The 22,764-nt window shown below is 46.2% G+C and overlaps 1 protein-coding gene across 1 annotated transcript; it reads right to left on the reverse strand.

Annotated features, from left to right (window-relative positions):
- Positions 1–19,361: 19,361 nt before the first annotated feature.
- Positions 19,362–20,297, reverse strand: LOC118094723 (olfactory receptor 13G1-like). Its single transcript, XM_035135332.2, has one exon. It carries the CDS (start codon positions 20,295–20,297, stop codon positions 19,362–19,364), a length of 936 nt encoding a protein of 311 aa, XP_034991223.2.
- Between the last annotated feature and the right edge of the window lie 2,467 nt (positions 20,298–22,764).

Consider the following 22,764-nt stretch of genomic DNA (forward strand, 5'->3'; position numbering starts at 1 on the left):
GATGTCCCATTCTATAATGATAGTTTTACTATTTAAACCCCACACATCTATTCAGTTGTCCCAGCAGTCTGGGTAGTTTCCAACATATATAAAAACACAATAGAACATTAAGCTTTTTTTTTTTAAAAAAAAAAAAAAAAACCTTCCCTAAACAGTGGTACCTCTGGATGTGAACGGGATCCGTTCCAGAGCCCTGTTCGCATCCAGAGCAGTATGGGACCTGAAGCGCCAAATCTGTGCATGCTCGCTGCATGATTCAGCACTTCTGCGCAGGCATGTGACGTCATTTGGCATGTCTGAGCATGCGTGAATCGCCGAACCCGGAAGTAACCCGTTCTGGCACTTCAGAGTTCAGTGAGATCATAACCCATGATGTACACAACCCGCAGGGAGTGTAACTAGAGGTATGACTGTACAGGATTGCCTTCAGACGGCTTGAGGGTTGGATAACTCCATACCCTCCAACATTTCTTCAATGAAAATAGGGATTTCCTAAGGAAAAGCGGGACATTCTGGGATCAAATCGGAAACTGTGACAGCTTCTCTAAAACTGGGACATCTCTAAAAAATAGGGATACTTGGAGGGTCTGTTGACATATTAGTTAGCTGTTAGTGAACTTGAGTATATATACTTGCTTTGTAAATTCAGAACAAATTGATTTCGTTAGGATATTTCTTCCCAATATAAATATTATCTTCAGGAGAAGGATTTTCTTCAGAATCCCAGTGAGAGGAAAATATATTAAAGTCCCCCTTCATACCTGCTGCTATTAATACTTTGAAAAGAGGGCAGGGTTTTTTTGGTACATGTTTAACATCACATTTAGCTGACCCACATTGTGTTTTGATCCACTCATTTGTTTTTGATCCACCCATATGTTTAATGGTTCTAGTATATACAATGCAACCATTATCCAAGACAAATGGTTTGTGGTTTGTGACATACCCTTCTATTAAGTGTCATATATTTCCATAGTGTACTTGTATTCAAACACCAGCTTTCAGCATCACAGCCAAACAAAAACCAGGAAATCAAATTGATTTGGGTCTTAAATAGAGACTGATCATTGCAGGAATGTTACATCATCTGTTTTCATAAAATACTGACCAGGAAATAATTTTTTAAAAAAAAAAACTGTTGAAGACAAAACCTAAGTTTTGTGGACTTTGAGGAGATTCATCATCTACAGGACTGTTTCCTAGTGATCAGTAATCCAACAGTGAATAAATGAAACTGATATGTTGCATTCTGCTTCAGAGAGCAGAAACTAGATCAACCTGTTTGACCAGAAATACAAAAGCTAGACCGGTAGTTATGTGGGCTTTTGCCTGCTAGAGGAAGTACATTGACAGGATGACTGCCAAATGAGGTGACAAATGGAGATAAGTTTAATGCAGGCATCGGCAACCTTCAGCCCTCCAGATGTTTTGGCCTACAACTCCCATGATCCCTAGCTATCAGGACCAGTGGTCAGAGATTATGGGAATTGTACTCCAAAACATCTGGAGGGCCAAAGGTTGCCTGTGCCTGGTTGAATGCATTTAACCAGTGCTTTTTTTCATTAAAAATGTTTAGGGGTACTCTCATTTTCCTACTCATATTGAAATACTGCCTCTCAATGAGGCCAAACTTAGATTCACAAAATGTTTAGGGGTATGCATGCCCCTGCGTACCCCCAGGAAAAAAAGTACTGCATTTAACAATGAAATAAAATGGGGATCTTTCGATCCCATATCCTGCTTCAGGGAGCTCTGTTTTGATAGGCATGGAGACATTTTTATTCTGAAACCAACATTTTTCCTTATGAAAAAAAATGTCATTTTTATTCATGTACAGTGGTACCTTGGGTTAAGAACTTAATTCATTCTGGAGGTCCATTCTTAACCTGTAACTGTTCTTAAGCTGAGGTACCACTTTAGCTAATGGGGCCTCCCGCTGCCGCCGCGCCGCCGCCACGTGATTTCTATTCTCATCCTGAAGAGAAGTTATTAACTCAAGGTACTGTTTCTGGGTTAGCGGAGTCTGTAACCTGAAGTGTCTGTAACCTGAGGTACCACTGTACTGCTATTGATCCAATGTTGCTATATAGAATTTTAATTGTAGGGTTTTGTGTTTTTCTTAATTGTCAATTATTTTAAGGACTGTTATTCTCATGTTGGACAAGCTGTTGGGCCTAAAGAAAAAAGAAAAACCTTTTCCATTTACTGTCCTCGTATTTATGTTGCGATATTGCAACAATTCCTCTCCCACCTTTCCTCCATCTGGTTATATTACTCTCACATAGCAGTCTCAGAATTACTAAGTTTACATGTTTGTTATGTACTGAGCTGAATCCTAGAACAACAGAATCCAGAATAAGCAGTCTGATTGGTCCGCAGAAGCCACCCAATCCAATTCCAGGTGGAAGAGAATCAGCAACCTGATTGGCCTGCAGGAGCAGCCAATCAGGCTGCTGGCAGAAGTCAATCCACAACCTGATTGGCCCAAAGGTGAAGCCCTGAAGTAGCCAATCACGCAAGGCCCATCGTGTAAATAGTGTATACAGTGGTACCTCTACTTACGAATTTAATGCGTTCCGAACACACATTTGTAAGTCGAAAAAATTTGTAAGTCGAATCCCATAGGAATGCATTGGGAGAAAAAATTCGTAAGTCGAAGCAACCCTATCTAAAAATTCGTAAGTAGAAAAAATCCTATCTAAACCGCATCCAAGATGGCGGACGGAGCTCCATTTGTAAGTAGAAAAATTCGTAAGTAGAGTTATTTGTAAGTAGAGGTACCACTGTATAAGCAGATGTTTTTGGGAAAAGAGCCATTCTTCTCTTCTTCTCCTTTGACGACTACGTGCTGAATAAAGAGCATGAAATTCACTCTCGACTCCGAGTATATTTCAATGTTGCTAAGTGTGTCTGAACAGATTTATGTTCACCTGTTTTTATATTCATATACTGTACACAATTTGCATTGAAAATTAGGCATCAGTTTTGCAAGATTCAGCTCTGGTCAAAAATCTCTATATCTACATTAAGAAAAAATAATAATCTGCATCAAAAATGTATACCAAACTCCTACGATATAGGAGGAACTTTGCTCTTACTTTCACATCAATGAGCACTTCAGTTGGAGACAAGTCACATTGACTGGATGTTCTACTGTCAGTTCTAGCACAGACTTACGTTTGTTTACTGAGAATTAAGTCTCTGTGTGTTCAGTGGAGCCTAGATCCTAGTGAGTTTGTTTAGGGTTGCAGCCTTAGGCTTTGCTGTTGTTCTGGCTATATTATTGTTTTCAATGCTGAATATACTTTTGTTCTTGAGAAGTGCCTTGGGTGTGGGTATGTGCAAAAGGTGAGACAAAAAGAAATGCATACATAAATGCAATGTATCAAGAGCATTATTCTTCTGATGTTTGGCTAACTTAAGTGCCAGCACTTCAAAACACATATCTGGATTTTAAATCTGAGATGAACTGTGAAAAAACAATCTCTAGACTGAAAGAGCACCACAGTCTAGCCATATTTCCTACAAATAAAAGCTGTAAACAGTGTCAACCTATAAAATCATTACACTTTGTTTCATCATGCAGCGTCCCTTTAATTAAAACTTCTTTCTGAAAATGAAACTTGTGCAATTAATCACCCAAGGGCAGCTACCCAGAAGTTAATGAGAAGTGTCATCCCAGATGATTTTTCTTGAAAATTCCTTGTTCCTTAATAATACTTCTGAGAATTTTGACCCTGGGCAGCAATGATTGGGTCCACAGTGACTAATTCAGCTTCAAGCCCTGTGGACCAGAAACTTTGAAATTTTGATTAATCTCCTGAGATTCTAAAGCAACATACAATGTGACATTTCTGTAACTCTAATGGGGCTCACAGGGAGCTGTTAGCAAAGAAACTTCTTTTCCCAAAGACAAAATGCAACTCTAAGCAGGGATCTCACTTCATGCTGCTTTTAAAAAATCAAAATCCCTAGCACTGACAAATATTGACAAAAAATGGATATGGATTTTGTGTGAAATATGCTTTTCTCTGTGTCTGGCAGTGGACATACACATGCGGTGAATTTCTGCGTTTATACAAGGACTCTATGTCATCATTTAAAATGTAGTCGGGCATCTCAGCACTCTGAGTCACAGTGATTACTTCCCTGTTTCCTGTCACATGGCCAAAATAAACCTCTTCTGCATGGCTGAAATTGACACAAATGCAATATAGATCTATGTCAGTGTTGCTGTGCACATTTCAGTGGTAAAATAAATGATAGTTTGTGTTCTGCTTCCCCACCTCCACCCCCAACCTAGAGCAGCCAGAAATATTTGACCATAAGGTTATTATTAAATTTATACACCCCCCCTTTGCATGATGGTTCACAGTATAAAAACACAAAATCAACAACAACAACCCCCTGGCACACACAGTCATATTGTAAAGGCCATAGATGGTTTAATCAGTCAAAGGCCTGGGAGAAGAGGAATGGTTTTTCCTGGCTCCCAAAGATATGTAATGAAGGCGTCAGATGAGCCTCCCTTGGGGAGAGCATTCCACAAACAAGGAGCCACCACAGAAAAGGCCCAAACTTGTGCTGCCACCCTCTGGCAGGGCCGGCCCTAGGGCAACTGGGAAATGGGGGGGGGGGGTAACGGAGGGATCGTAGCACCACGGCGCCCGGGCGCCCGATATCCTTAAGATGGCCCTGCCCTCTGGACCTCGTGGAAGGGACACAGGAAGAAGGGCCTCAGATTATTATTGCAGGATCTGGGTGAGTTCATATGGGGAGAGGTCAGTTCTTCAAGTACTGTGGTCCTGAGAGATTGAAACCTTTATAGGTCAAAGGCGGCAATTTAATTTGGATCCATAAACTAATTGTCAGCCAGTGCAGTCAGGCCATGATTGATGTTATATGTTCAAAATGTTGTGCCCCAGGAAGCAACCTGGCAGCTGAATTCTGCCCCAGCTGAAGTTTCTGAACCATCTTCAGAAGCAGCTCCACATATAATGAGTTGCAATGCAGTAATCTAACCTAGAGGTTACCAGAGCATAGACAACAGTAGTTAGGCTATCCCTGTCTAGATAGGGGTGCAGCTTGGCTGAAGCTGATGGAAGGCATTCTGTGCCACTTAGACAGGGCCGGTGCTAGGTTTTTTTGCGCCCTAGGCGAGATCACCTTCTGGCGCCCCCCCCCCCCCAATAATAAATAATAAATAAATAAATAAAAATAGAAAATAGTAAAAAAAATAAAAAGTGTGTCAAGAGGCAATATATAAATCTGCTCCCAGAGATCCCTAAAGGTTGGAGGGAACATACAAAGTGTATATTCTGAACTGTTAGCAACTGCCAGCGCAGGACTGAAGGGGCACAGTGTTCCAAATGAGTTCATCCTAAACAGTCAAATGAGCCAAGGCAAGAAGAAATACACCCGCCCGCCCCACACCCCCACACCCCACCCGCTCCCAGGCGTTACGGTTTTTGCAAGGAAGGCGGCGGGAGCCATCCTGCTCTGCTCCCAGGGACCCCCGAGCATGGCAGCGGACAGGGAGGGTGGCGGTGCGAGAGAAAGATTGTGTACCTGTGTATGCAAAGTGCCCTGGCCCACTTAGAGCCGGGGTGCAAGCTAAGCCCCGTGCCGGAGCAGAGCGGTGCCTCATCGCGATGCAATGAGTGTGCCATGCAAAGGCGGTTACAACGTGTTTTGCAAAGGGCCGCCCGGGGAGGGCAGGTAGCTCAGCTCTGTCCTCACCTCCTTTTGGGCCCCCTCCACCTCCTCCAGAGGCACCGAGGCACTGCTGCCTCTCTCATTGCTATTAGCCGAGGCTGAGGGAGGGGGGGACATAGCGGCGACTAGGGGCCTCTCGGGTGGGTGACCAGCAGGTGCGGCGGCGAAGACGGCACATTATCCCGCCACCGAGAGCCGACGAGCACCCCCTGCGCAGTCGCGCCAGGGCTGGTGGTGGCCGGGTGGCGGTGGGGACTCAGTTCAGCGATGGCACAGCACACGTGCTAAAGTTTTCCAGGGCTGGAGCATGGAGGCGAGGGGCGGGCCAGCTAGGAGGGAGGGGCGTCAGTGTCACACCAGCCAGCCAATAACGTGCCGCCCTGCTAGCCTAGCCCGCCCCTCACCTCCTCCCAGGCCCCCAGCCCGGCAGCCTCAGAAAGAAAACAAAAGGAAGCCACAGGCGCGCCGTACGCTCAGGGGGGGGGAAACCAAAAGAAAGCCACCACAGGTGCGCCGTGGGAGGGCAGCGGGCGGCGGCAGGGGTTGGGGGCAGGCTGAGCAGCGCCCCCAACATTCTAGTGCCCTAGGCCGTCGCCTAGCTTGCCTAAGTGAACGTGCCGGCCCTGCACTTAGACCACCTGCCAGTCGGGATTCAGGCCTCATCATGGGACTGAAACTGCCTTGGTCGCACTGGTCGATGATCTCCGGTGGGCTAGGGACAAAGGTGAGAGCTGTTTCCCAATTCTGCTGGATCTCTCAGTGGCTTTTGATACCGTCGACCATAACATCCTTCTGGACCATCTAGAGGGGCTGGGAGCTGAGGGCATAGCTGTCAAGTTCTCCCTTTTATTAAGGGAAATTCCCTTGTGCTGAATAGGCTTCCTCGCGAGAAAAGGGAAAACTTGACAGCTATGGCTGGGGGCACTGTTATAAAGTGGTTCCGCTCCTTCATCCTGGGTCATGTTCAGAAAGTGTTGGTGGGGGATGAGTGTTCAGACCCCTGGGCTCTCACTTGTGGGGTGCCTCAGGGTTCTGTCCTCTCCCCCATGCTTTTCAACATCTAAATAAAACCTTAAAACTGATGTCAGACATTCACAAGGCCCCAGGGGAGGAGGAGACTTAGAGAAATGTAGGAAGGCAGGGACTTTTGGTCCTGGTAACTACTGTACCTCATTGGGGTAGGATCTACTGAGAGGAATTGTTGTGCTCTATAGGCCTTATGTTTTCTTTCTTTGAATAAATAGTTAACTTCACTGACACTTTGTGAGTTATTGCTGACCTGTTCCTGACATATGCCCTGATAAGACAGGCTTTCTTTGTTCCTATGTGTTCATCTGTATGGGAAAGCAAACACATCTAGTAGTCCTGCTTCATAGTCTTGCTGTTAAGTGTGTAACAATTTATGGTTATGCCTTCATATGTACAGCTGTGCACTCAAGGTCTCCATTGTTATGGATAATCATACTCTAGCCATGAAGATGGGGAAGGGGGTGACTACTTAGGACATCACTGCCCCTGAGTTCATGAACATGGGAACAGTAACACCCAAATAGGATTCAAAAGCTCCTTCATTTAAACATCTCTGCTAGCTCTATCCTACTGATTGTGAAACTGTGTGTTATATTTCTTTCATGTGATGAAGCTTTTTAGGTAATATACTTGAGTGAGAAGCTGCAGCTAGCAGAGGAGTTTTTAAAATGATAATTAAGTAGCAATTATTTAATAAGACTTGAATAAAAAATAATTATGATTTTGGCCTAGTGAAGCCAGAGGCCAGGCAAATGTACACATTATTGGTAATAATAATAATAAAAAACCCTCCCTGCTTCAACAAGTAGCTGATGAATTCGATTTTACAGTCATACTGTGTTAATTAATTGAAAGCTACATGTAAATTCCCTTCTGGGGGCTGTAAACTGGCTGGAAGCCTAGAATATTCCCATTCCACTTACGAAATAAAAGGTAAGTTTAGAAACAAAGTTATGTGCAATGCTAATAGGACCTACTGGGAGCCATTAGTGGAACCAATGTTTGGGGAAAGCTTAGCTCCAAGTAGGGATCCCACTGAGGGTGATTAAAAAGGAAAAGCATCTTGATGAAATTTACTTGAATGAGCAAGACCAGAAAGGAAAAGAAATAGTTACCACCAAAGCGTATTTAGGAGGCAGAGCTGGGCAGGCTAGATGTCAGGTCACTTAATTATCTCTCCTGAGGACAGCAAAGCAACTGTTGATACATTCCTTTAGACTTCCAGAGAGTGAAGGAATGTTTGCATTAACATTGCATTGTAAATGGGGCTTGAGCAAAGATGGGAGCAACTCCCCAGTAGGAAAGGCCTTTGTGCTTCTAGCATGATTTGTTTCTGTCTAGGCTGCTGCAGAAGTGTCAATATAATACAATATTATGCAAAGTCACTGTGGATTCTGTAATGTTCCTGTATTAAAGTTATTTTGGTGGAAGGGAGCACATAGCAAGCAAGCAGCATTTTAAACAAGTAGTCCCTTGATCCCAGAAAGATGCTAAGTGTTATGTACTGAGCTGAATCCTAGAACAATAGGATTCAGAATCAGCAGGAGCTACCCAATCCAACTCCAGGTGGAAGTGAATCCGCAACCTGATTGGCCTGCTGGAGCAGCCAATCAGGCGGCTGGCAGAAGTGAATCTGCTACCTGATTGGCCTGTAGGAGCAGCCAATCAGGCTGCAGGCAGAAGTCAATCCACAATATAATTGGCCCACAGGTGTAGCCCTGAAGTAGCCAATCACGCAAGGCCCATTGTGTAAATAATGTATATAAGCAGATGGTTTTGGGAAAAGAGTGATTCGTCTTCTCTTCTTCTCCTTGATGAATATGAGCTGAATAAAGAGCATGAAATTCACTCTCGACTCCGAGTATATTTCACTGGCGACGAAGGTGGGATCCTGCTGAGCTGACCGCCACCACGCACTGCACCGCAGCACCGCCACCTGCTGCACCGCTGCATCGCACCGTGCATCCAGGCTTCAGCTCCAGGACCCAAGGAACCCAGAATGGCAACCGACAGCAGCTTCTTGCCATTCAAACCAGCATCAGGAGACTGGGAAGGGTACGCCGCCCGTTTCAACTTCCTCCTGCAAGCGAAAGAAGTCACCAACGATGCCATGAAGAGGGCGACATTCTTCAGCGTCTGTGGAGAGGAGACGTTTGAAATCGCCCGGGCTCTCCTTGCACCTAGAGATGTCGCTACCGTCTCTTACAAAACAATAATGGAACGGCTGAAGGAGCACTTTTCACCACAGCCCTCGGTGGTAGCTTGCCGAAATGCCTTCTACGCAAAGCGGCAAGCCCCGGGGGAAACCATAACTGGGTTTGTGACCTCCCTCCGCCAAGCCGCCCGGTTATGCAACTTCTCAGAGTTGGAGAACATGCTTCGTGACCGCCTCGTCGGTGGCCTGAGGGACGAGATGTTGCAACGACGCCTCTACGCCAAAAAAGACCTCACGTTCCAGATTGCTCTGGAGGAAGCCCTGGCAACCGAAGCCGCCGAGAGGACAACGCAAGAGGCACGACCGGCCCCGCCATCCCAACCGAGGGTCTACCACGAAGACCTCACCGACGAATCCGAATCTGACAGGGAGGAAGTACACCGAGTACAGCGGCGCACTCAAGCAGCACACACACCACAGCAGCCTCGACGAGAAGGAGGGAACTGTGCAAGCTGCGGGGAGAACCACGAGAGGAGGACCTGTCGTTTCCGCAACGCAGAGTGCAGGCAGTGCAGAAAATTGGGACACATCGCCCGGGTGTGTCGGGCTCTACTCACCCGTCGACAAGCATCAGATGACCGACCCAGGAGCCCCAGGTCACACGGCACCATGCACCAAGGCAACTCGACGGAGATCACGGACTACCAGGTATTCCAGTTGCCCCATCCCAGCACAGAGAAAATTTATATAGAGGTACAGATAGAGGGAGCCCCATGCCGCATGGAGCTGGACACGGGTTCAACTCTATCCATAATCTCGGCCCGAACATTAAGGGAACTGTGCCCTAATGGGGGTCCCAAACTAAGGCCGGCCCCATTCACCCTCCGGGACTTCCAGAAACGTAAGGTCCCTACAATGGGGGTGGGGACCTTCAGGGTGCAATATCGAGGGCGAAAGCAACAATTGGACTTGCTGGTAGTTAAGGGCCCCTACGTTAGCTTACTGGGACTGGCATGGTTTGGACCTCTGGGGCTAGCCGTTACCGGGGTGAACCGCACTAGCTTACAAGTGGACGTGGACGCCATATGCAAAGAGTTTCCAGGGGTTTTCGATGGGGCATTGGGACGATATACAGGACCCCCCATTGCCCTACAGCTAGACCCCGCTGTACGACCCATCAGGCACAAGGCCCGCCGGGTCCCGTTCGCCCTGAAACCCCGCATAGACGAGGAATTGGACCGGCTCGTGGAGCAAGGAGTGCTGGAGCCGGTGCCCAACGCCCCCTGGGAAACTCCAATTGTCACACCCGTCAAGCCTAACGGTTCGGTCCGCATCTGTGCAGACTACAAATGCACCATAAACAAGGCTCTCACGGCCCATGCATACCCAGTGCCAGTGGTCAGCCATGTCCTCGCCACCCTGGCTGGGTCAAAAATCTTTGGCAAACTGGACTTGGCCCAAGCGTATCAACAGTTGCCTGTGGACGAAGCCACAGCAGAGGCTCAGACGATTGTGACGCACAGAGGGGCATTCAGAGTAAAGCGGCTGCAATTTGGCGTTAGCGTGGCACCAGGCATATTCCAGAATCTCATGGACACTCTCCTTAAAGGGATTCCTGGCGTCACCCCCTTCTTCGATGATGTACTGATCGCCGGGCCCACACCAGAGGAATTTGAGGACCGCCTCCGCTCCGTCCTGCACCGTTTCCAGACGGCGGGCCTCAAGGTGAAGCGGGAAAAGTGTTTACTGGGAGTGCCGCAGGTGGACTTTCTGGGATTTAAGGTGGACGCAGAAGGGGTCCATCCAACCGGTGACAAGGTACGGGCCATTTGTGAAGCCCCAGCGCCCAAGAGCAAGCCCGAACTTCAGTCATTCTTGGGACTATTGAACTTTTACCATGCCTTCCTTCCCCATAAGGCAGCGGTAGCGGAGCCCCTACACAGACTCCTAGATAAAAGGGCCCCTTGGGTGTGGGGCCAGCGACAAAGGGCCGCATTCCAGGCAGTCAAGGACTTGCTCGTCTCGAACTCGGTCTTGGCACACTTCGACGAGAGGCTGCCAGTGGTGCTGGCATGCGACGCCTCTCCCTATGGCATCGGCGCTGTCCTGGGACACCAACTCCCGGATGGAAGAGAGGTGCCGGTGGCATACTTCTCCCAGACGCTTGCTGCAGCCGAACGAAACTACTCACAGATTGACAAGGAGGGTCTGGCAATCGTGAAGGGCGTAAAAAAATTCCATGATTTCTTGTACGGGCGGCCCTTTACCATAGTGACTGACCACAAGCCGTTGCTTGGCCTGTTGCCCCCGAGAAGCAGACCCCCCAAGTGTTGTCTCCACGTGTCCTCAGGTGGTCAATTTTCCTTGCCGGCTACCAGTATGCACTAATCCACCGCCCTGGGAAGGCGATGGGCCACGCAGACGCCCTCAGCAGGCTACCACTACCAGAAACAGGCCCCGACCCAGCGCCTGCGCAAGAGGTTATGACCCTGGAGCTGCTTCCCGACCGACCCATTCAGGCACAAGAAGTTGCGCACCATTCCACAAAAGATAGGGTCATCTCCCGGGTCCTGGACTGGGTGTGGCGAGGATGGCCCAGCAGCAGCCCCGGGCCAGAATTCGCTGGCTACACAAACCGCAAACATGAACTGTCGGCCCACAAGGGGTGCCTGTTATGGGGAAGCAGGGTTGTTGTTCCCCAGCCCCTCCGCAAAAGGGTCCTCACAGCCCTACACGAGACACACCCAGGGGTAGTGAGGATGAAGGCCCTTGCCAGGAGTTATGTGTGGTGGCCGGGGATTGACAGAGAGATAGAGGCCTGGGTCCAACACTGCCAGACCTGCCAAGAATCCCGCCCGGATCCCCCAAGGGCCCCAGTCCAGCCCTGGGAGTCCGCCCGACATCCATGGTCACGCTTGCACGTGGACTTCGCTGGCCCCTTCCAGGGAAAAACATTCTTCATAGTGGTGGATTCCTACACCAAATGGCTGGAGGTCGCACTGGTACCGTCCACTTCTACGGCGGCAGCCATCCGGGTACTACGTAAGTTGTTTGCAACCCACGGGCTCCCTGACACCCTCGTCTCAGACAATGGAACCGCATTCACGTCAGAGGAGTTCCAGACCTTCACAGCGCAGAACGCCATCCGCCACATCCACTCAGCACCATTCCACCCTGCCACCAATGGCCAAGCGGAGCGCATGGTGCGGACCACCAAGGACAGCCTCCGCCGCATAACACAAGGGGACTGGGAATACCGCCTTGCCGCATTTCTTCTAGCACAGCACAGCACCCCAAGCACAACGACGGGCCGGAGCCCAGCTGAACTACTCATGGGCCGGCGCCTTGCAACTAGACTGGACCGACTTCACCCCGACAGAGCTCAGGATGAGGTAGTGGTGGGGAAAGGCAGGAACCCCCGGACATTTGTGGCCCAGGACCCAGTGTATGCAAAGAATTTTGGGGCAGGCCCAGCATGGGTACCCGCCACAGTCACCAAGGTGACCGGTCCCGTGTCGTACGAGGTACTAACGGAAGGGGGGCAATGTTGGCGCCGCCACTGCGACCAGCTACGGCGACGATTCCCAGGAGGAACCCGGGAGGAGAGTGGGACAGAGGGGTCCCAAGGGGACAGCAGGGCAGTGAGGCCTGTAGAGCGAGAGGGGTGGGCAGGGGAAGCAGAAGCAGTAGGCACAGAGGGGCGCCCCGAGGCTGGAAGGACACCGGAACCAGAGTCACAACCTAGTGGTTCAGTGGCGCCAGACCAGACAGCCCCGGCACAGCCAGCAGCCTCGGAACACGAGCCAGAACCAGAACCCCTGACCAAGGAACACCCCAGGCCACAACGCACACGGAGGCGGCCAGCAGACCTTGGGGACTACGAATGCAACTTCCCGGGCAGGACTGGAACTTAGAGGGGAGGGGTGTTATGTACTGAGCTGAATCCTAGAACAATAGGATTCAGAATCAGCAGGAGCTACCCAATCCAACTCCAGGTGGAAGTGAATCCGCAACCTGATTGGCCTGCTGGAGCAGCCAATCAGGCGGCTGGCAGAAGTGAATCTGCTACCTGATTGGCCTGTAGGAGCAGCCAATCAGGCTGCAGGCAGAAGTCAATCCACAATATAATTGGCCCACAGGTGTAGCCCTGAAGTAGCCAATCACGCAAGGCCCATTGTGTAAATAATGTATATAAGCAGATGGTTTTGGGAAAAGAGTGATTCGTCTTCTCTTCTTCTCCTTGATGAATATGAGCTGAATAAAGAGCATGAAATTCACTCTCGACTCCGAGTATATTTCACTAAGAAACACCATTTTATGTAGGTACCTAGTTTAAATACATATTCTACCCTTCATCCTAAAGCAGGGGTAGCTAGCATGGTGCCTACAGGTACTTATGTTCTTATAGTTGACTCCGTCGTTGACCTCAGTGTCCCCCTTCAGTTTCCAAACTGAAATTAGGTTTGAAATAAGCATTATATTGTATTCAACAGATTGTGGGGGAAGGGTGCCTGTTTGGCAGGGGTGGGGGAGCTGTTCCATCTTGCAAATGTTCCCATTGGCCCCAAAAGGTTGGTGGGTTACAGCATTAGGCGCTATATACAGTAGATAGCTGCCAAACCAAATAATTTAAATAAAAGCTTAAAACTGATGTCAGACAATCACAATCAGGGCTGTCTCAAGGATATCAGGTGCCGTGGTTCAAAGATCCCTCCGCTCCCCCCCCCCATTTCACCTTTTTACAGAGGGGGGTTCCTGCAAGGGTTTGGCGAAGTGCGCGTGTGCGCCTGTCATGGTGGGCCTTGGTGCTTCGGCAGCTCCCGCTGCCATGCCCTGAGGGCTCCTTCACCAAGGGGGAAATGGGAAAGGCAAGAGGCAGCCCTCCAGGCGGGCAGCGCTCCGAAGGGATGGAGGCTCCAGGCGCCGCTTCGCATGGTGGAGGGCGGTGAGCTGATGCAAGGAGGCGCCACATCCGGCCTCTGTCTCTTCTGTGGTGCCCTCCAGAGCCCTCCAGGACTTGGCGCCGTGGTTCCCCGCACCACTAGCTTCTATTGCTAAGATGTCCCTGATCACAATGTTTGCCATATCTGAAGATGCAAGATACAATAAGATACAATGTTTGCCATATCTGAAGATACAAAAATTGTAATAGCAGAAATGGACAAAATGTTTCAGCTTCTGCCTTCTTCAACAGCACAGCTGTGGTCCAGATCTATACTGTTCAATAAGAAGGGGAGCAGGATACAAATCAGGAGAGAATTCCACATTAATCGGGCTCACAATACTAAATGCATGATTCCTGTTAGATATGAGCTATGGGGGACCACTAACAGCAATTCTTTCCAAGGCCTTGTATTCAGAGTGAGCAATCCCACATTCCAAGTTCCAGGCCTCAGAAACAAGGATAATACACCAAGTTTTATGGCTAATAAATTGATAAACTAATTGTAGCAGTAGGTGTGCATGGTGCGGTGACACCATAGAGACACTAAGTTTCTCCAAAGAATCCTGGGAACAGGGGCGTAGGAAGATAGGGGTGGTGGGGACGGATCGCCCTGAGCGTTGCGATCCCAGGGGCGCCACCGCCGCTGCCCACACCGCCCCCAAAAGGTGTGCCCCGCTACTGCGCACCCCACCCCCAAACGTGACGTGCCCCATCCGAAAATGCACGCCACGTCATTGTGCACGGCACACCCCTCCCCCAAAATGCGTGCCGCACCCTGCACCCTGGCCCCAGAACGTGCACCACGTCACTGGGTGCAGCGCGCCTGCTCTCCGCCCCCGGTGGCAGAGCATGAAGCTCTGCTGCTGCCTGGGAACTGTGGTTCCCACCTCACAGTGCTATAATTCTCAGCATATTTAGCAAACTACAATTTCTTGGATTTTTTTTTGGCGGAAGTTCATCTTTCCATGGATGGGTGTGGCACTTTCCTCTGGGATCTGGAACACAGAGCATTTGGCATAAAACTGAAAGGAGAGATTAAGCTATCTCTTGTGTCATGCAGTATAACAGGGGTGGAAACATTGGTCAACACTTGTAGGGATTGGAAAGCTGTGCCTCTCCAGGTGTTGTTGGACTACAACCCCCATCATCCCTGACTTTTGGCCATGCTGACTGAGGCTGATGGGAGTTTCAGTCCAGCAATATCTGGAGGCCAGAGCTTCCCTATCCCAGACAGGGAGACATCTTCAGTGTGAAGTTAATAGCTTCCCAACCTACCCCTGACTACCAGCTGACTTGAGGTGACTGAAGGGAACATCCCTTTGGTCATGGCCATGGGTGCTTCCCTCCCCCCTTTATGATACCAAAGCTGACCCTCCACACAAACAAACCTCTTTCAAATCAAGATCAGAAACAGGCAGGCTGGAAATAGGTATGTTTTGCTTTCATGTGTCAGACTGTAATTTCCAGACAGTTTTAAAGGAATGGCAGATTTAGGAATGAAACTGTGTCATTATGCAGTTCATGATTACTGCTGATTCTGGGTGCTGCTGCTCTACACTCATTGGATAGTTTCTTCAAATACTGACAAGATTAAAACCAGGACACTTGGTGGCAGCACAGAATAAGAAATGCACCCTAGCTAGCAAATGCATCACGTTATTATGATGGGGGGTGAATAGTTGCATTTATTTTTCTCCAAAACTAAGCCCATTCCAACACAGAATTAGCTCCAGGAAAGGTTTTGTGACTAATGCTAAAATTCTGTTCATGTTAATTCAGAGCTCTATCCCACTGTTTTCAATAGGGCTTAAGTATGTTCAGAATTGTAAGCTAAGGCCAATTCTGTGCACACCTTCTTGAGAGTAAACCCCATTGAATGCAGTAAATAATAGTATTGTGCCTGCCAATCCCCTCATTTTCTTTTTCTCCCCCCTCCTCTTTTTACAATTCCTGGGTCTTTAATGACAGCTTGCCAAGAAGAAGAGGAGGAGGAGTAGTAGTAGTTTGGATTTGATATCCCGCTTTATCACTACCCTAAGGAGTCTCAAAGTGGCTAACATTCTCCTTTCCCTTCCTCCCCCACAACAAACACTCTGTGAGGTGAGTGGGGCTGAGAGACTTCAGATAAGTGTGACTAGCCCAAGGTCACCCAGCAGCTGCATGTGGAGGAGCGGAGACGCAAACCCAGTTCCCCAGATTATGAGTCTACCACTCTTAACCACTACACCACACTGGCTCTCAGCCAGGATGCTTGCCTCTTTATTGTGAATAAATTCACCTGTGATTTCTGTAGATCAATTTACTGTTAAAGGCACGAGCAGGCCCCGTTATTTTCCTTGTTGTCATTCCTATTTTTGCTGTGCCATATTGTATGCTGCTATACACAGTGATTGGGTTGTCTGAAACCAATGGGATGATGAAGCAGCAAAGCATGCAGTATTTGGGAAATACTAAATCAGGTGGTACGTGGGTTAAACCACTGAGCCTAGGGCTTGCCGAACAGAAGGTCGGCGGTTCGAATCCCTGCGACGGGGTGAGCTCCTGTTGCTTGGTCCCAGCTCCTGCCAACCTAGCAGTTCAAAAGCACGTCAAAGTGCAAGTAGATAAATAGGAATCGCTACAAGCGGGAAGGTAAATGGTGTTTCCGTGTGCTGCTCTGGTTCGCCAGAAGCGGCTTTGTCATGCTGGCCACATGACCCGAAAGCTGTACGCTGGATCCCTCGGCCTGAAAGCGAGATGAGCGCTGCAACCCCAGAGTCGGTCACAACTGGACCTAATGGTCAGGGGTCCCTTTACCTTTACCTTTAAATCAGACCAAAGGCCCATATAGTCCACCATCCAGTTCTTACAGTGGTCAACCAGATGTTAATTGGAAGCTTGCAAGCAGGACCTGAGTGCAGTAGCGCTTTCCTGACCAGTGATTTCCAGCAGCTGGTATTCAGAGACATACTGCCTATGACATTAGTACGTAGGTATCATGTCTAGTAATCACTGACTCCATGAATTTGTCTTTTAAAACCATCCAAGCAACTATGATAGTGTTTGTTTTCACACATCTCCTGCCTCCCAAATTTTCTTTTCACCTATACGTTTTTAAAGCAGACTGATTTGATATAAATTTTATATTGTAAAATATCCCAGACACAGAACAGAATCTATGTCAAAGACCTGATTGTTTTGGGTGGTCGGAGGGCATGGCAGGAAGAGAGAGGAAAGGAAATGTGTTCAGGGAGCAAGCCTGTTGTCAAATGTTTTGAGTTGTCCAGCTGTAAAAGCAGGGAGGGAGCAAATGTGTCCCCCCCCCCGAAAACATATTTGAAAGCTTTTCCAACAATAAATAAACAAACAAACAAGAAAGAGAACATATATCAATCTATCATGCATGTTTACTCAGAGAAGTAAGTGTAATAAATTTTATTTCCATTTAGAACTGAATCATCTATTATTCTTCATGTGACTCTTCATTATTGTATTAGACAATCGAATAAATCTAAATACATATGCATATGATAAAAATAGTTACAAAGGAGGAAAAGTGTAATATCACCCAGAGTGTGGTTTCGTGGATAAAGCAATGCATATTCATCTATCTACCTACCAACCCGCCATCCAAAGTGATTCAGTTCATAAGAATATATTCACAGCTGCACTTCAAAATACTAACACAACTAATAATAATAATAATTGTAAAGTTCTATAGCCAGTAATCCCTCTATCATTTATTTATTTGGGTATTTATATGCTGCTTTTCAAGCCAAAAAAAACTTTCACTAAGTACTATACAATATATCTAACAAAGTAGGTAAATACAATTTTTGAAACAAATCTTCTTGGTAGTTGCCTGAAGCAGCTTTTTGTTTTGGTTTGTTATCATGGTATGTATTTTTTGGTTTTTTATATTGTAAACAATAGGCAATCTTTGGCTGAAGGGTAATATAGAAATGTAATAAATGATAGATAGATAGATAGATAGATAGATAGATAGATAGATAGATAGATAGATAACTTGTCATAGTATGGTCCATTCATGGGTATAATTGGTAACATGTCTTCAACAGATATTCCACAGTTGTTGTCTTCAATGGACATGACAAAGTTGTCCTTATTACCCCAAAACTAGTAAAGCTTTCCTGGAAGGACTGCATGATCTAGCTCACCCTTTCTTCCTACCCTTACTTGGCTCAAAGAAGAGACCATGGGATAGTAAGAGAAGATTTTGTGGGAGCCATCAAGACCACACTTGCAGCTGGCACACTTTAGAGCCATAAAGATCCCTCAGGTGACATTGACATAACAAAAATATTGCGTATAAGCTCAGTCTGATGCTATGATCCTAGGCCTTTTGGCCTTTTTGCCAGATCATAGGACTCCATCTTGGTAATGCTCCCATGCTCATTTGTACACTTGTGTAACTATTTCACTGATGTTGTAGCTTTTGTTGTCTTCAGGCAAAAGGGCTAAGACTGGATACAGGTAATAAACCAACCTTGTTGAAGCAAAATAGGCCTGGGTTTGGCCAATGTTTGCTTGCACAATTCCATGCAGGCTGCCTGAATAGGATTAAAATGCCTCTCAGCTTTCCCATCTCTTATTTGATTTCACAGTTCATACATTACAATAAAGCCAAAGATTGACACACAGTACATATTTTAATGGTATCTAGTTTTGAATAACATTCTTTTCTCTCTTCAGCTCTAAATTCTTTTGTATTTGTTGTCTTCCCTCAAACAAATAACTCTTCAAATTATCAACTGGGTCAAATAAATCATCAAAGCTCATGCACCAAATGACTGCAAATTTTGACACATTTCTGTCATTCAGTTCTAACAGGCAACTTACAGATTGTGTGCCTCCTCCACAAGAGGATCAAAGGGTGGCAACATGAGAATGGACATTTTCTGTGGTGGTTCCCTACTTTCTTCTTCTCCCAGGCCTTTGGCTAATTAAACAATCAATCAATGGCCTTTACAGCTGGGCTGTGGGTGTTGTTTTTCTTCATTATGATGGTATGCATTTTTGCATGTTTATACAAAAATACTGCCCATAATCCTCAGATGAAGGATGGTATAGTAATTTAATTAAGCAATTAAGCAATTAATTAATACACATGACGCTAGGTTATGGTTATGATTAATCAAGGTTTATAAACCAACAACAGGCTTCAAAGTGTGGCTTCTTCATACTTAATCAATGATGCTTAAGCCAGTGGGTCAGGTTGAAACCGTGGCTTAGCATTAAGTGTGAACCAGGCCTATGTTTTGAGCCTGTAGATCAGGCATCCCCAAACTGCGGCCCTCCAGATGTTTTGGCCTACAACTCCCATGATCCCTCGCTTACAGGACCAGTGGTCGGGGAAGATGGGAATTGTAGTCCAAAACATCTGGAGGGCCGAAGTTTGGAGATGCCTGCTGTAGATTTATCTTGTTAATAGGAAGATAATGTTAATCTATGCAATGATTCAGTCACATTATACATTGTGCAATCACTTGAACCACCAAGACATTTATTAGAAGAAAACTACTCTCTCTGGAAGAGCCTTCTGCCTACTAGCTTTGCAAGAGCCTCTTTAACATCAGTGTTTCTCAGGGAGTATATGAGCGGGTTGAGGACTGGAGTTACTACTGAGTAAAGGATAGCAATAATCTTGTCTTCTTCTAAGGAATAGGCTGAGGCAGGCCGAAGGAAAGTGTAGATAATTGTGGAATAGTAAAAGCTTACAACTAAGAGATGGGAAGAACATGTAGAGAAGGCTTTCTTCTTCCCTTCTGTTGAGCGGATTTTGACTATGGTTCTTAGGATAAATCCATACGATGTTAATGTTAAGGCACAACTACCTATTGCAATTAGCACAGAAGCTGCAAAAACCATCATTTCATTCAGACTTGTGTCTGAGCAAGAGATCTTGAACATAGGTGGTAACTCACAGAAGAAATGGTTGATGATGTTGGAGTTACAGAAGGAAAGCTGTGCTACTAATCCTGTGTGTACTGCAGAATTTACCAAGCCTATTAGCCACAGTCCAGCCATTGCCCCAATGCAAAACTCAGTCCTCATGATGATTGAGTACTGGAAAGGATGGCAGATAGCAGCATAGCGGTCAAAAGCCATGAATGCAAGGAGCAGGAGCTCAGTCCCTAGAGCCAAGGTGAAGAGAAAGACCTGTGCAATGCAACTGGGAAGTGCAATTGTCTTTCTTGGTGCAAAAATAGTTTGCAGCATTTTGGGAACTGTAACAGAAATAGAACACACATTTATTATAGACAAATTGATGAGAAGAAAATACATTGGTGTGTGGAGCTTGCTACACGTGCAGATGGCAAGGATGATGAGGACATTGCCTACCAATGCTGCTGCATAGATGAAGGTGAATGCCCAAAATATAAATATCTGATGTTCAGAGGAACTGGAAAGACCCTCCAGGATGAACTCCGTAATGGTAGAATGGTTTTTCATTTCCAACACTGTGACTCTGCAGACCTAGACAAATAAATCACTCTATGTAGAGACCATACCAGTTGATAGGAGAGATCCCTCATTCAGAAAAGAAAACTTTCCACATGTTGGCATTTAAGTAAAGGGTAGTAAAAAAAGACTAACAGGCTACTTGCTAAGTTTTAAAATAATGATAGGCAGCAAATACTGTTCACAGTGAAATCCTATGCACATCTGCTCAGAAACAAACCCACTAAATTCAATAGAACTTAATCTGAGTTAAGTATGTACAAGAGTGCAGTTTTACTATTTGCAGAATTGTATATTTAAACTGGGATCTGAAGAGCAACTGAAGCTCACACAAGATGATTTAAATAGGCCCATTTAGTCATTTGCAACTTTTTTAAACCTCTAAACAGCTGGTCCTAATATGATTTCTGGCTACTTGTGAGCATTTATTGTATATATGTTGTTGTGAAAATAAATAAATTGCAACTAGGATTTGGAAGAAATTCAATTCAGTTCATATTTAAAGGCAAGCCTATCTAATTTGCGCTTCCTGAAACAACAAACCAAAACACAGCCATTCTTCAAAATTCACAATTCTCCAGATTTTGCAGTGAAATTCTGCATCCAAGTGATGTGTACAAAAATCCATACATTGGGATATAGTGTACATACAAATGCATTTATTTGTGAAAATATGCAAAAAAAAATCCCTACTTGAAGGAAAATTGTTTACAAAATATATATATTAGGGAAATTGTATGGAATAATGTACATTTTGAGAAATTCTCACATACATGATAAATTTTCATTAGGAGTTGTTTTGTTGTTTTAAGCAAACTGATGTAGAAATGTGGAGAACTGAATTTAAGACTAGAGAGATTAGAAACTGTAACTGACAGATGCCCCCATCCTTAGTTTAAACTTTACCCTTTTGTGATCTGAATTTTTGTTAATGATTACATAGTCTGTTTTGCCAATACACCCAAGAAGACTCGAGACAAGAAAGATGGGCAACAGGTTATATTTATTACATTATAACTGTAGAATTTGCTATCAGAATAATCCAACCCAATTAACCAAAACCTATCTAAAACAAAGAAGGAAAGACCAAACTCTCACCTCAATTCCAGTTTTTTCTGGTGAAATGTTTCATAGTCTTCTCCTTAAACACATCAGTGTTCATGTTCACTATATTTGCTTGCTGGAAAGATTTACTGATATCCTTTGCATGTATTTCTAGGCAAACCATTATTGTATTACCTTGGTGCTCATTTGACAAAAGCAGAACCATGTATACTTGGGCTCCACATACTTCCTTAAATAGGATGTGGGTGCCATTGGGAAAAACAAAAGACATTTGAGATTTCTTGAGAATCATAGTTACAGCTGCGTCCCTATCTGGACAGGGATAGCCTAACTTCATCTATGCTCTTGTGACCTCTAGGTTAGGAACTCTGAAGATGGTTCAGAAATTTCAGCTGGTACAGAATTTGGTGGCCAGGTTGGTCACTTGGGCAGGCAAGACAGTTTGAGTATATTACACCAATCCTGACCTGACTGCACTAGCTGCCAATTAGTTTCCATGCTAGGGTTTCCAGACTCAATAGAGGGCAGGACTTCTGTGCCTTTAATTGCCCTGCTCTCTTTTGAGTCTGGAAACCTTAAAGAGAAACCAGCAGACCCTTTGCTTGGAAATTAAACAAAGGGTCTGCTGGTTTCTCTTTAAGGTTTCCAGACTCAAAAGAGAGCAGGGCAATTAAAGGCACAGAAGTCCTGTCCTCTATTGAGTCTGGAAACCCTATTCCATGCCCAATTCAAAGTGCTGGCTTTGACTTACATAGCCATAAACAGATCAGGACAGCAATACCTCAAGGACCACCTCTCCTGATATGAACCGACCTGGATCCTGCAATCATCATCTGATGCCGTCCTTCATTTGTCCCCTCCATGAGAGGCCCAGAGGGTGGAAACATGAAAATAGGCCTTTTCTGCTGTGGCTCCTACCCTGTAGAATTCTCTCCCCGCACCTTCATTATACATCTTTAGGCAACAGGTGAAAATGTTCCTCTTCAACCAGGTGTCTTGCTGATCAACATTCTATGGGCAGAGCGGCACCGCAAAAAACGGGATACTTGGAAGCTAAGTACTAGGGTCAACCCCCAACTTCCAATCCCAAAGATTACATCTGCCATAATAGCCACAATCTCATTCAGGCTGATGTTGGAGCATGACAGCTTTAAAATTAGACGAAGTTCACAGAAAAAAAATGATTGATGATGTCAGTATTGCAGTAGGACAGATGCAGCAGAAGTAAAGGGTGAATGGCAGAAGCAACTATTCCTTCCTCTCCTCCTACGCGTCTTGTTGTTGCATCCCACCCCATCACTATTACCTCATCAAGGAGCAAGGGAGACAAGTGGCAATGCCACATGCCAGAACAGCCCCACTTTCATTGAACTTGGTGAGAGGAGGGCATGTT

The sequence above is a fragment of the Zootoca vivipara genome, chromosome 13 (assembly GCF_963506605.1).
Source record: "Zootoca vivipara chromosome 13, rZooViv1.1, whole genome shotgun sequence".
Lineage (NCBI taxonomy): Eukaryota > Metazoa > Chordata > Lepidosauria > Squamata > Lacertidae > Zootoca > Zootoca vivipara.